The following is a 13,812-nucleotide window of genomic DNA, read 5'->3' as shown; positions in this document are numbered from 1 at the left end:
AAAGCTGCAATGTACGTTGTGATTGGTCTGAGCGCTCAGCGAGGGGCTGGAGTTGTGGGCATGTTCTCCATGCAGGCTGTAATTCAGCCTGCATAGAGTAGGGGAAAGTGTTCATGACTGGTTTGGGCGGCTCGAGAGGCAGAGCAGCCCGCCAACTAGCCTGCCCGCAAAACAGCCCAAAACACCTAAAATAATGACTGAAAGTTATTATCACTTTATGTTTTAAGCAGTGAGGTGACACTTCTCTGCCATAGCGGGCAAGCTGTCACTGTACTGACACCAAATGCGCCCTCCTTATCGAGTGTGATTATTGTCAGTTCACTGGGCTGCAGAGGACTGACAGTGGTAGCAGCCAAACCGGTTCTAGTGGCAAGGCAGTCTTTCTTCCTTGTCCCTACCAAGGAAAGTGGCCTAATGGCCTCTCCCACTAGTTTTAGAGTGAACCCCCTTCTCATGCAACCAGGGACCAGATGTACAAAGCATTTATTCACATGCAAACGGCCTGATTCTGCGAATTAGGCCGTTTCCGACCAAGAAAAATGCTTTTTCTGATGAACATAATGCGATTCAGTAACTTGTTACTGAATCGTCATTTGCATTTGCGATTCGGTATTAGGAAGGGGCGTGTTTTGGGCGTCTTTTCCAAACAACGAATCGGTATGGGATGTATTTTTGTTTTGTTACCGAATTCCAGTAGCAAAACAGTAATACACCATTTAAAAAAGTGGTGGTAACCCATTCGCAAATAGGAAGAATTCACTTTGGGCACTCTTCTCCTTCAAAAATGTTGAAAAAATATTTTTATAGAGCATGCAGTGGTCCCACGGACCAATGCCTACTCTTAAATAATGAAACTCTCATGTTTCTTTTTTTTCTTTTTAAACACCTCATTTTCATTTAAGGAAAATTGGATGCATTTGAAAAAAAATCAGATTGCTTTATTTATAAGCAATCACAGGCATGTTGGTCCAGCCCAGCAGGCCACCATCGTTGTAATGGCTGCAATTCCTAATGGGCAGAATATTGCGACCTACCTCATTAATATGCATGAGGTAGGTCTATTTGCAACCCACTAGGAAATGCGCATAAAATACAAAACAATTTCATACATTAGGATTGCTGATTTCCTAATTGAAATTCAGAGAGAATGACAATTAGGAAATAGGTATTCCTAATGTTTGTACATCTGGCCAAAAGTCCTTTGCCCAATGTGTGTACCTACGTGGGTAGACGTTGTGGATAAGGAGCACGTGTGACACACTGGTGGCCCTAGCCACACTAGAATCCATTTTGTATTTGCTGCATTGAAGTCATACCTAAGATGGAGGATTGGACAGAGCCCAAAGAGCAGATGTGGATTGCAGGTCTTCCATAGGACATTCTAGGGATCCTCTGTACCGAGTCAGACTTTTGCATTTTAAGGAGAAGAAGCAGAGAGCTGTTCGAAGATTAGAGTTTTCCCAACCCCTTCCTGGACCATTGTTCACTGGAAAGGCTGCTTCCTTCATGTAATGATTAGTTAAGAGATACCGCCTACCATTCTTTTGTTTTGGGTCTCTCATGACAGGGGGATCCCAGCTCAGCGCCACCGACCTGCTCACGCCTGTTAGACCTTCGCTAGACAAGTCCCAGTGGAAAAACGCAAAAGGGCAGAACTGCCTACAGTTGAGTATTACAACTGACTGTTGTAATACTCAATTACTGTCTGTAACGTTAGTATCAAGAAGCAGCAGAGGACTTCATCCGGTTTGCCAGCATTTCTCTGGCAGAAGGAGCCCACACCTGTGTTGACCTAGAAACTACTTGTGCTCATTTTTGCTTCATATATCACCAACATTTTGTGAACAGAACCTACAGAAGGTCAATAGCCTTCCAGGAGAAGCTGTTGAGGGTGCCTGCCTTGAAGGAAAGAGACAGCAAACAACTGAGGAATGACATTTGAGTTTCCCTTGAATGCAGGAGGACATAAAGACTGTTGGGATCTGGTCGTTATATGGCCAAACAAAGGGGTTTTACCTATGACAGGCAAAGTAAATACCTTTCAGGATGACAGCAAAGGAGCTGAGGAGGTAATTAACTGTTGCAGCTGGTGAAGTCATAGAAAGACCTATGCTGCTTATGACAATGGGTTGGTCTGGATGACCCAATCGCACCTACGGCATGTGCTGTACTCTAGAAGTACCTACGGTCAAAGGGCCTTCTGTAAGAATCCCAAAGTGCCTAATGGGTGAAGCCACAACTAAGGGCTATTGCCTACAAAGAGAGGAACTCATCAAGTTATGAGAGTAGTTGGTGGTGGCAACAGACTGAGCTGTGCCAAGAAGAAGGTATCCTACCTGTTCATAGACAAGGAGATTTGACGTTGCCTTACTCACTATTACAACCAGAGTGGGCTTCTAGCTTTCTTTAGGTCAGAGGCTGTTGGCTCGTCCTGAAGCAAAACGTAAGGTGCAGGGCTTATGCCCTGGAAGCAGCGCAACTACCGTCCTGCCCCTCTACTGCTCATAAAGGCACTGTCTATGCTCCCCTGATCGAGTGTAAGCCGTATTAACCAAAGTTTGCTGGGCCTGGGTGAAGGAAAGGAATGTTTCAGTCAGTGGGCTTTGCACAATGATCACCACCTGGAGGAGAGAGGCCATGAATCAAGTACCTGCAAGCCTGGATTGCACAAACCACTATGAAGGACACAAAGGTACTGTGTTGTGATCCAAAAGGAAAGGAGGAAATCTTGCATTTCTGGAATGCAAACGAGAGCTTGTAGACAGAAGGGCAAAACGAGGCACAGGAGCCTTCACACTGACACTATCGAAGAGGTTTCCTCTGGAGGGAAAAGATCCAAAGAGCCCTACTTTAGAGTATCTGCCAATACAGAGTAGTTCGACAGCCCCACAGATTATTGTGGTTACTAAAAAAAAGATCGAGAATACCACTTACAATGCCCTTCGATGACTATGCATAATAATTGAACTGTGTGCTAGTCTTAAAGTTCTTTTCTTTTACACACTAATGTATTGAATTGCTGGCAATCTATAATTTGTTATCACATTTTTTTGAATGGTGAGTTTCTACCCTACACCACCTCCCTGAATAAGCCTTGGACTGGTCAACTTCACTATACTGAAGGTCAAGTCCTAATGGAGTGAATGTCGTGGTCAATTTTGAGCTGAATAGTTAGGCAATGAGTGATGCTTTGATTAGGCAGTTTGAGATGAAGCAGGCCCAGTACTTGCGCAGGTTCCGTGAGAGCCAAAAGGTGGATGGAGTTCCCTTTAGGAGTTGGATTCACAACACAGTGAATGACTGGAATAAGTGGGTGAGAGGGATGTAAGTTTAAGAATTACGTGTTTATAAATGAGATCATGATATCAGAGTGACTCAGCAAATGCTGCTCTCACCTGCTAACACAGTACTTGTCTGACCTTACTGAAAAAGATCTAGGGGCATATTATCAATGGGGTTTATCTCGCTTTTTTGGCTTTAAAAGCCAAGAAAGCGGAGATAAAATTATCTCCCTATTACCTAGCTGTCGCTAACACCAGTTAGCGACAGCTAGTAGGAGATAGCGACCATCTTGGGCCCCGCTTTCCATGTCAGTGATATTTATCACTAATGACATGCAAAGTGGGCGTGCCAAGATGTTAGCGACTGGAAACAGTCGCTAACATCGCTATCTCCTATTACCAACTTTTGGAGATATTCGCGCTAAGCTCGAATATCTCCAAAAGCTAACACCTGCCCCTGAGCAGTTCTTAGCCATGTTATCCAATGGTAGGTGGATAACATGGCTAAGAGCATTTGCTCGGTAATGCCTGAATATCGCTGACTTTTCAGCAATATTCATGCATTATTTTCGATTTTTATCGCATTTGCGATAAACCTTGGTAATATCATGGTTTATCTGAGATAAAAATCGCCGCAGCTCGGCGATAATTTTTTCTCGCTAACCAAGCAATAGCGATAATAATCGCTATTGCTTGGTAATATGCCCCCTAGAGAAGCTTGCAGTGCTGGCTGACAAGTGTTAGTGAAGAGAGTGAGCAAGGGGCTAGAGGTGCAAAGTTCTAAGCCTAAAATGGAGAATAGATTCTAGCGGATGCGTTCCTGACAAGAAAGGAAGCGTCACAATGCTTCATAAGCATCCTGGCCACAGCTGAAGCCTAAGGGGAACTGGGTTCCTAGTCAGACCGTGAAAGGGAAGTGAGGGAAAGAGACCTCCTCCATGCACAATGTGGTAACCTGTTTTAAGTGCCACGCAGAAGGGAATTACAAGAAGAATTCCAGTTAAGAGCCATGTGACACCTGCACCTCTAATAGGTAGTATGCTATCATTATAGATGGGTACCAGTGGATCTCACCTAGTTACCATTGACATCTGGGACAGGGATCGAGATGCTCTAAGTCACCAAAGCACCATGGGGTTAGCAAGTGAGGTGGTTGCCAATTGGAGGAGGGTTCCTGCCCTGTAGTATAGGAGTATCTACAGGACCGTGCTTTAGAGGAAGTATCACAAACCTGAATGGGGTCTTCCTGGTACCTTAGCATTGATCTGGTATCCAACAGGGGCAATGTGGATCAAAAGCCAGAGGGTCATAGTCGAAGCAGGGATGAGAGAGAGGATCTGGCTATAGGATGACTGCTGGGCAATGCCTTGATTACTCCTGGTTTAGTGCCAGGGCTAGAGTTCTGCATGGCCTGGATAATGTCACCTGCAATGACCAGAGCACAGCTGCACACCAGCCTCAGGACCATGAGAGAGTAGTGTAGTTCAGTCTGGGGTTCAGAGAGGACACTGACCATTGTGCCCATCACCACTACTCCAGATGTAGAGGAGGATGAGGACCCAGAGGTGGACCATGTCTTGGAGTCTGGGACACTGGCACAGCTGCAACTGTTTTTAACCGCTAGAGGACTTTCCAGGGAAGAGTTCTACCAGGCACATAACATGTGTCCTATTCTTGTGGGTAAGTAAAGTTGCCCAGGTCAAATTGTGACCAGAGTGGATGGGTGCTACATATTAAATCTGTAGATCCAGAACCAGGAATTAGCAAGAGACTGTCGTTTCTGCAAGAATACAGGATTTTCCTGTTGTTGCTAGCCCATATATTTTGGTTTTGCTGAACTATGCCGCAAGGTTCATTGAGTGATAGATCTGAGGAGCATGCCTGCCTAGGTAGCAGCAAGGACCTTTCTGGCGATCTTCTCTGAGGTTGAATTTCTTAAGACTAGTTTCTGACATATGTACAAATCTCATCTTGTCATATATATGTGGGTGAAATAGGAGCAAGCTGGTGTGGACTTACACTTCTCCACTGCATATAACCCGCAAATGAATGGGTTAGTGGCAGTGGCCGAGAAAGGGTGCCCGGGTCCCAGGTGCAAGTATGACAAATGGTCCCTCATGTATCTGGACAGCTAGTAAAATAGAACAATTAACAGGGTATAGTGGGCCCCAAAGGCTTCCGAAACCAGCTGTCACTGCGCCTCTTGCCCCATTAGTAGCTATGGTTTGGGCATCCTTTCTATGAACCATGGTCTTTGGGCAGGGATGCCTAGGAGGGTAACTCTGAGTCCTCAAGTTAGGATGTAGTGAACCATGTTGTGGCCCTCGGGTAGATGTTAACTCAGCTGATAAACAAGAAAAATAAATTTCATGCTAGCAACCCGGAGGAAGGAATGGTATGACCAGAAGGTATGCTGATAGAGTGCCAGGAGGATCAGGAGGCAATCAATCAATCAATCAGAGTACTTGTAAAGCGCGCTATTTACACGTGAGGGTCTCAAGGGGATAAGGGGAGGGGGGGTGTGTGTGGGGGCCGTGCTGCTACTGTTTGAAGAGCCAGGTCTTGAGGAGTCTTCTGAAGGCGAGTAGGTCTTGGGTTTGCCATATGTGGGTAGGGTGGGTGTTCCAGGTCTTGGTGGCGAGGTAGGAGATGGATCTGCCACCGTAGGTCGTACGTTGGATGCCGGGGACAGTGGCGAGTGCGAGGCTGGCGGAGCGGAGCTGGCGGGTTGGGGTGTGGAAGCTGAGTCTGCTGTTCAAGTAGGCTTTGTGTGCGTGGGTGAGGAGCTTGAAGGTGATCCTCTTGTCGACGGGGAGCCAGTGTAGGTCTCTCAGGTGGGGGACATTGACGATCAGTCAGGCGGAGGCTTTTTGGATGCGTTGTAGACATCATAGGTGTTTGGCTGGGATTCCTGCATAGAGTGCGTTGCCGTAGTCCAGTCTGCTGCTGATGAGGGCCTGTGTCACCGTTCTTCTTGTTTCGGTCGGGATCCACTTGTAGATCCTGCGGAGCATGCGGAGTGTTGTAGCAGGAGGAGACGGCGTTGACCTGCTTAGACATGGAGAGGGAGGAGTTGAGGATGAATTCTAGGTTAAGTGCATGGTCGGTGGGTGTTGGTGCTGTTCCCAGTGTGGTAGGCCACCAGGAGTCGTCCCAGGCTGAGGGGGTGGGTCCGAGGATGAGGACCTTCGTCTTGTCCGAGTTCAGCTTCAGACGGCTGCTCCTCATCCAGTCGTGGACGGCCTTCATTCCCTCCTGGAGGTTGGTTTTGGCGGTGTGTGGGTCCTTGGTGAGGGAGAGGATGAGCTGGGTGTCGCCGGAGTAGGAGATGATGTTGAGGTTGTGGTGGCGGGCCACTTGTGCGAGGGGGGCCATGTAGACGTTGAACAGCGTGGGGCTGAGGGATGAGCCCTCGGGGACGCCACAGATGATGTCGGTGGCTTTGGATCGGAATGGTGGGAGGTGGACTCTCTGGGTTCTCCCTGAGAGGAAGGACGTGGTCCAGTCAAGGGCCTTCTCTTGGATTCCGGCTTCTAGGAGGCGTGTCTTTAGAGTGCGATGGCAGACCGAGTCCAAGGCGGCTGACAGGTCCAGGAGGATGAGGGCTGATGTTTCGCCACTGCCTAGTTGGCGCCTGATGTCCTCTGTGGCGGCGATGAGGGCTGTCTCGGTGCTGTGGTTGCGTCTGAATCCGGACTGGGACGGGTCCAAGATGTTGTTGTCTTCCAGGTGGCGGGCCAATTGCATGTTGACGATTTTCTCGATGACCTTTGCCGGGAACGGGAGCAGGGAGATGGGCCGGAAGTTCTTGAGGTCCTTGGGGTCCGCTTTGGGCTTCTTGAGGAGGGCGTTGATTTAAGTGTGCTTCCAGCTTTCCGGGAATGTCGCTGTTTCGAAGGAGATGTTGATGATTTTCTGTAGTTGGGGTGCGATGGCTGAATACGTGGCGTTGGCACGAGTCTGACGGAGATCCTGAGTGGATGGAGTTCATGACCTTGCGTGTCTCGTCGTCGCACAGTGGGTGGGTTCTGGGCGAGGATGGTGATCAGCTGGTCTTCGGTGACTTTGCTCCAGCAGCGGCGAAGCAGCTGTTGGGTGTGGTGGTGCGTGGTTGGTTTCTTGAAGGTGAAATGGATGCAGCGGTGTTCGGTCCAGTGGAGTTAGGTGGTATGGTCGAAGGTGACGTTGGAGCCTGTGGAGAAGACGGGGTCCAGCGGTGACGAGTTGTCTGAGGCTGAGGTTGGCGAGGTTGTCGATCAGGGTGGCGGAGTTGGCGTCATTGTTGTTCTCGAGGTGGAAGTTCAGGTCCCCGAGGAGGATGTAGTCCGTGGAGGCGAGTGCGTGGATGCTGGCGAGGTCGGCGATGGAGTCGCTGAACTGAGCCCGGGGGGTCTGTAGATGAGTGTTCCTCTGAGGGTGGTGTTGGGGTCGGTGTGGATCCGGAAGTGCAGGTGTTCGGCGGTGTTGAAGGTGTCGTCTGGGAGGGTGGCGACCTTGAGGGTGGACTTGTGGACGATGGCTATTCCTCTTCTGATTCCATTGGTGCGATCCCTGCAGGTGATCTTGTAGCAGACCGGGATGGCTATGGCGTTGTTGGGCGCCGAGGAGTCGTTCCACCAGGTCTCGGTCAAGAAGGCCACGTCTGGGGCGGAGGTGCCGATCAGATCTTAGAGCTCGACTGCGTGTTTGCATGCGGAGCGGGTGTTGAGGAGTATGCAGCGGAGGTGGTTGGGTCCAGTCCTTGGAGGTTTGGTGGTTCTGTCGCAGGTGAAGCGGCAGGTGCGGCAGGAGAAGGGTCCGTGGGTCCGTTTCGGGGCTGCCTGGAAGCAGGTGTGGTTTTGGCCGGCGTTGAGTGCGTGGAGGGTGCTGGTGTCGTAGTGGATTCTGGTGTTGTGGCGTTCGCGGGGTCCAGGGGTTCTGGCGCTGGGCGCGGTCCAGGCGCAGACGGGCTTGCTTTAGGCGCGCTCGCAGCGTCCGGCATATATGGGGAGATGGGAGGGAGGAGCAGCTGGGAGGCGGGAGCAGCGAGTGGGCAGGGCCCCAGTTGGCACCGTGCATTGGAAACAGTGGTACAGAAAGCAAAAATGGGGCACAAGGGGTCGGGGGGGGGGACGAGTAGCACCGAGGAGAAAACGAGGCACAGAGAGGGGGAAACAGTGGTACAGAAGGCAAAAAGGACGGAGGACACTTACCAGCGGCAGTGGCAGCACGGGCACACAGTCGGAGCAGCGTGGAGGGGGAGCGACCTACCAGGAGGGTCAGGGGTCGCTGGTACTGAAGTAGATTGGTTATTGAGCTTTGGAGAAAAAAATGGCATGTCCTCCTACAAACAGGTCAGAAAGATTTCTGATGTCAACTACCTAGATAATGCAGGTGGCATTTGAGAAGCCCAATAGCATTTTAGCAATTTTAGAAGAGGTCAAGTAGGACAGTGAGCCACTCTGACTTAGCTAAGTACAAGGGGTAAGGCTTGTCCCCGACCAGACTAATAAACAACAGATGAGGAGTAAGGAAGCATTTGGACGCTTTGCCCACCTCTTCTAAGTTACCCTGTGATACATTCCAGACTGTGTTCATGTCATAGACACTGGAGGATAGTTTGCCCATGAAAACCAAACTATACAAGGTATCAGTCCAGGTGTACATCAAAGCAGAAGTGATCAAAGATATTGGACCCAGGAGTGATTAAGTGCCCCGGTAGACCATGGGCTTACCAAGTGGAACTAATTCCGAAGTATGGGTCACTAGACTTCAATTTTGCATAAACTGTTTTATGAACAGATTGGGTGCAGCCAAGTATTTCGTGGTTTGACTAGTGCCTACTAGCAGGTTGCACAGGCATCTAGTGCCAAATAGAAGACTGCATTCTCCACTCCTGAGGGCCTCCATCTGCTACAGGAAGAGCCGCAGACCTGGCCTTCACGAACCAGCATGAAGGACAGAAAGACCACCAAAATGGTCCCAAAAGGGAATGGCCAAGAAAGGATCACATTTTATGACAGCAAATGAGAACGTTTGGTAGAAGTGCACAGGAGCCCACTCCATGAACAACTCCTCTGAGGTTTCCCTTGGAGGGCCAAGAGCCAAGGAGCTGTACACTATCTATCCCTGGGTATATCACTTACAAAGCCCTCTCATGATTATGTACAGTAATTGCATTGTGCATTAAAATTAAAGTACTTTTCCTTTACTAACTGAAGTACTGGCTGGGCAGTGATTTATTTATTAGTTATCTGATGTTTAATTGAATGGTGAGAATGTAGCTCTACACCTTCCTGGGTAAGCATTGGTCTGCTTGACTTCACTTCCCTGAAGGTCAGTGCTAAAAAGGTGTATTTGCTGTTTAGTTATGGGCTCATTAGTAAGGTTTAGCTCAGGACACCAGAAGTAAATCGTTCTGAATTTCACATTCAAATACACTTGATTGCCCTCAGACACCTGAAACAAAATCCCATAACTGTGCACCCCAGTCAGCCCATATTGCACAGTCCCATCAATCTGCATTGTGCATTCCCATCAGCACGTAATGTGCAGACCCATCAGCCAAAGGTTTGTGCTGCCTCATGAGCTAGATTTGGCTGGACCCCTCCGCTAATATTGTCCATCTCCCTCAGCCACTATTGCGCAGCACTCAGCCACTATTGTGCAGGCCACCCAGCAAATACTGTGCGCCTCCCCCCTTGAAAGATACTCCCAATAGCCAGACCTGAGGCTTCAGTAGTCAATACTGAGCATCAAATATCATGGGGAAGAGGTGAGGCAGAATGAAGAGTGTTAATGTGAAATGTGGTGGAGAATTATGAGCCAGATGTGGGGTTCATGCTTGGAATATTTGGGGGTTCATGTGGGCAGGAGTAATAGTTGATGTGGGACAGGATTGAGCGTTGACCTGGGGCTTCATGTGGAAGAAGTTGATGGTGAACCAAACTGGGGGGGCATGAGAGACAGGACAGGGCTAGAGGAGAGACGGGTATGGAGGTCAATAAGGGACAAATGTAGGAGGCCAATGACCTACAGAAGTAGGGGTTAACAAGGGACAAGCACAGTTGATGTCTGATAAGCCAGGCAGCCACTGAGGGTGAAGCGTCGGAGGTTAGTATGAGACAGGACTGAACTCCATGCTGGAGGGGAGTAGGGATTAATGTGGGATTATCTGCAGTGGCAGCCAGCATTATTTGTGGGGGGCGGGTGCAAGGGGGGTGCGCAAGGGTGGTGGAAGTGGGGGAAACGGTTAAAAAAAAGCTAAACTTACTTTGCCGCACTGATCCCATGTCTCTTCTCCTGCTGTCCTTGTCAGACCGAGGCATAGGAAGCACAGAAAAGGCTCCCCTCACCAATCACAACGCTGCAATGCAGCGTTGTGATTGGTGTTGAGCATCCTGGTTGGACGCTTAACCAGGGAATGGAAGCCTGGGCCTGTAGCCTGCATGGAGAACAGGGAAAGTGTGCATGGCTGGTTCGGGCGGCCCGAGAGGGCCAATCAAACATGTACACTTAGTAGTGGGCAAACCACTCCTCTCCTGCCCTGCTCCGAGAGCAGTGAAGCCCCGCCCACTGCAAAGGAAACATAAAACGATAATAACTTAAAATTATTATCATTTTATATTTCCTTTACTCCACCGATCAAAAGAAGTGAGGTGACGCTCCTTCACCATAGCGGAGGTGCCGCCCCTGGTTATCCGAATCAGATAGAGGTTGACGTTGGACTGCTGAAAGTGGTGATCTACAGGACTTTCTATAGGCCTCAGGTAGAGGGGGAGGCAGATAGTGAACAGCAGTGGAAGGGTTAACATTGCACATGTTTGAATGCTTTTGAGTGAGAAGTCCTCGAGGACGGAATGGTCTTTGTATAATCTCTGAACCTTCTATATTTAATTGAAATTCTTATTATCTGTATTGCAATGCATGCTGCATTTTCTCAAAGTATTGACTGGTGGTGTCTTCCAGTAGTTCACTTCTCTCTTTTACCTTTCTTTCTCTGTTCTCACTTTGCAGGAAGTTCAACAGCTGAAGATGAGGCCTGTGGGAGGTTGCTACCTCTTCAAAATCTGCCTGACCCTCCTGCTGGCCACCACCGGTGGCCACGGGCAGAAGCAAGCCACCATAGGCATCGCCGTCATCCTCGTGGGCACGTCGGACGAGGTGGCCATCAAGGATGCCCACGAGAAGGACGACTTTCACGACCTCCTGGTCGTGCCAAGGGTGGAGCTGGTCAAGATGAACGAGACGGACCCCAAGAGCATCATCACCCGCATCTGTGACCTCATGTCTGACAAGAAGATCCAGGGTGTGGTCTTCGGTGATGACACCGACCAGGAAGCCATTGCACAGATCCTGGACTTCATCTCTGCCCAGACACTGACACCCATCCTAGGCATCCATGGAGGCTCATCCATGATTATGGCTGACAAGGTAAGGGGGGCGAGGGTGCAGCATATATTGTCTATGGCAGCTGACGTATCCGACAGAGATGTTATCAAAGTATATCATGCAATTCAATTGCCCCTAAATAATCTATCAATCAAACAATCAATTTACCAGAGCTGCCTTACTGTACAAACCCAACAGAGGTGCCATGACTGCACAGAAAGGACCATTCACAAAAAAGGTGCCCTCCATATATAAAGATGTCCTTGCCCAACATCCCGACTGAGGTTTTCTCACTGCCTAGTGAATGATATTCCCAATAGAGGTGTCTGTGCTGCAAAGAGATGACCATATCCAACTGTAGGCCTCACAGTTCAGGGATGGATATAACCAACATCCAATCCTTCATAATCTTGCGGCATAGAGAAAGCCTTGTCGAAAAATTCAACAGAAGGGTCATCCTTGCATAGAGAGGGTCATTCCTTCGCTTCAATGAGGTGGCCATACCCAACACCTCAACATAGGCTTACTCACTGCATAAAGAGGGTAATGCATATCAAAGATGTTTAAGTGGTAAAGCAATGGCCATTCCTAGCAAAACAGTCAAGGTGTCATAGAGAAGGTCAAGTACATGAGTGTTGATCTCACAGGAGCAAGAATCTATATATGAACAGTGCGTAGTGTTATTACATGTTATGTTGTATTAGTATATGTTGTAAGTTAGATTATATCATAGAAACCTTAAGCACTAAATGAACCACAGGAGTAGACCCTGAGATCACAGAGTGAAGGTAGAAGAGAAATTAATTCAGCACGTTGCCACAACACCCTTATCTGCTTGCCCTTTAATTATGCTCAGTACCCATTTGGGTCGGTGTCTTTAAACTCATAGCCCTTTTCATGTATCACCACAAATGTAACAACGTTTTCGGCCCTCATGTGACAATTGTCCTCTAGCTAACCTCCATTTTGATTATCAGTAGCAGTTCGTCCATTTCGTCTCAGAAGGTGTTGTACTTGCGCTTAAAGGTGATACAGAAGTGCCCCCAGAGGTTTATTTGTTGATATCCGTAGGCTGGTGCGGCTCTCACTTGTCTCCTTTAAGTGAGCGGTGCCCCTCATGCAACAACATTTCATTGTGGCGCTTTAATGGGAAGTGATGTCACAAAAGGGGAATAGGGACCGCAGGAAGGAGTGTCACATTAGAGAAAAGTGAGTGGTGAGATGGTACACAAGGAAGATTAGTTGTAGAGGCAGGAAGCAGCAGTTCTTTACGTAGGTTGGAAAAACTGTGGGGTCTCTCAAAGGGGCGTAACCTAAGTAATAAAGGGCGTGGCTTTAACATGTTAGATAAAAAATCTCTGCTTCCTGACTGATATTTTGCTGCCTCTTTCTGTTATTGCATCCAGGTATATAATAGGACAACTGGCATGCCCTTAAAACAAGCCCCGACTATTGGCTTTATTAATGGTTATTAGCTGCAAAAGATGAATGGTTACAACAATTACTTTGTGGTAAATAAGAGATGAAAAAGCTTCAATTCTGTCATTATGATACTGTGAAATAACTATACCACGCCACTAGAAACGTTATATAAAACTCTTTGTAAAATACTTATTTAATTATGGTGTGCTCGACAAAATGTCTAGAAGCTGGTAATACTAGGCAGCAGCAGCTTTATTTCTGTAGACCTTTAGACTTTTTAGCCAGATTACAGACCTCCCTGTGGTGGGCTTGTAGCTTTGTATGTGGTACACACCCATTCGTCCAAATGAAATGGAGATGTACAGGCCTGTAAGTATTGACTATTTATTTATTTATTATGCAACTTATAACGCGCAGACTAAACCCGAAGGTATCAAGGCGCCTATCAAAATCAATAAACAGAATATGCAAAGCACCACTACGGGTATGCACGTGTAAAGAGGTGAGTCTTAAGCGCGGATCTAAAAGTTTGCAGAGAGGGACTGGATCTTACTTCCAAAGGGAGGGCATTCCACCACTTGGGTGCCAGGAAGGAAAAGGCCTTACCTCCCCATCTTGCTTTTCTGACACGGGGTACAGAGAGGAGTAGTTTGTGACTGGAGCGAAGATTCCTACTGGGGTTATGGCGAGAAAGAATGGATCCCATGCTTGTAGGGCTGGGTTTAGCTAAGGCTTTATA

General features: G+C 48.3%; 1 protein-coding gene across 1 annotated transcript in view; it reads left to right on the top strand.

Annotated features, from left to right (window-relative positions):
• The window catches only part of GRIN2B (glutamate ionotropic receptor NMDA type subunit 2B), a 516,540-nt gene that overhangs the window by 80,357 nt on the left and 422,371 nt on the right, over nucleotides 1–13,812 (top strand). Inside the window, exon 3 of the mRNA XM_086958937.1 lies at nucleotides 11,277–11,693. Within this exon, the coding sequence (XP_086815063.1) occupies nucleotides 11,295–11,693 (399 nt within the window). The 5' untranslated portion in view covers nucleotides 11,277–11,294. The remainder of the gene's footprint in view (nucleotides 1–11,276; nucleotides 11,694–13,812) is intronic.

This window comes from Lissotriton vulgaris, chromosome 1_1 (genome assembly GCF_964263255.1).
Source record: "Lissotriton vulgaris chromosome 1_1, aLisVul1.2, whole genome shotgun sequence".
NCBI lineage: Eukaryota > Metazoa > Chordata > Amphibia > Caudata > Salamandridae > Lissotriton > Lissotriton vulgaris.
Note: the sequence above shows the minus strand (reverse complement) of the source record. Positions and strands in the feature narration are given on the sequence as shown.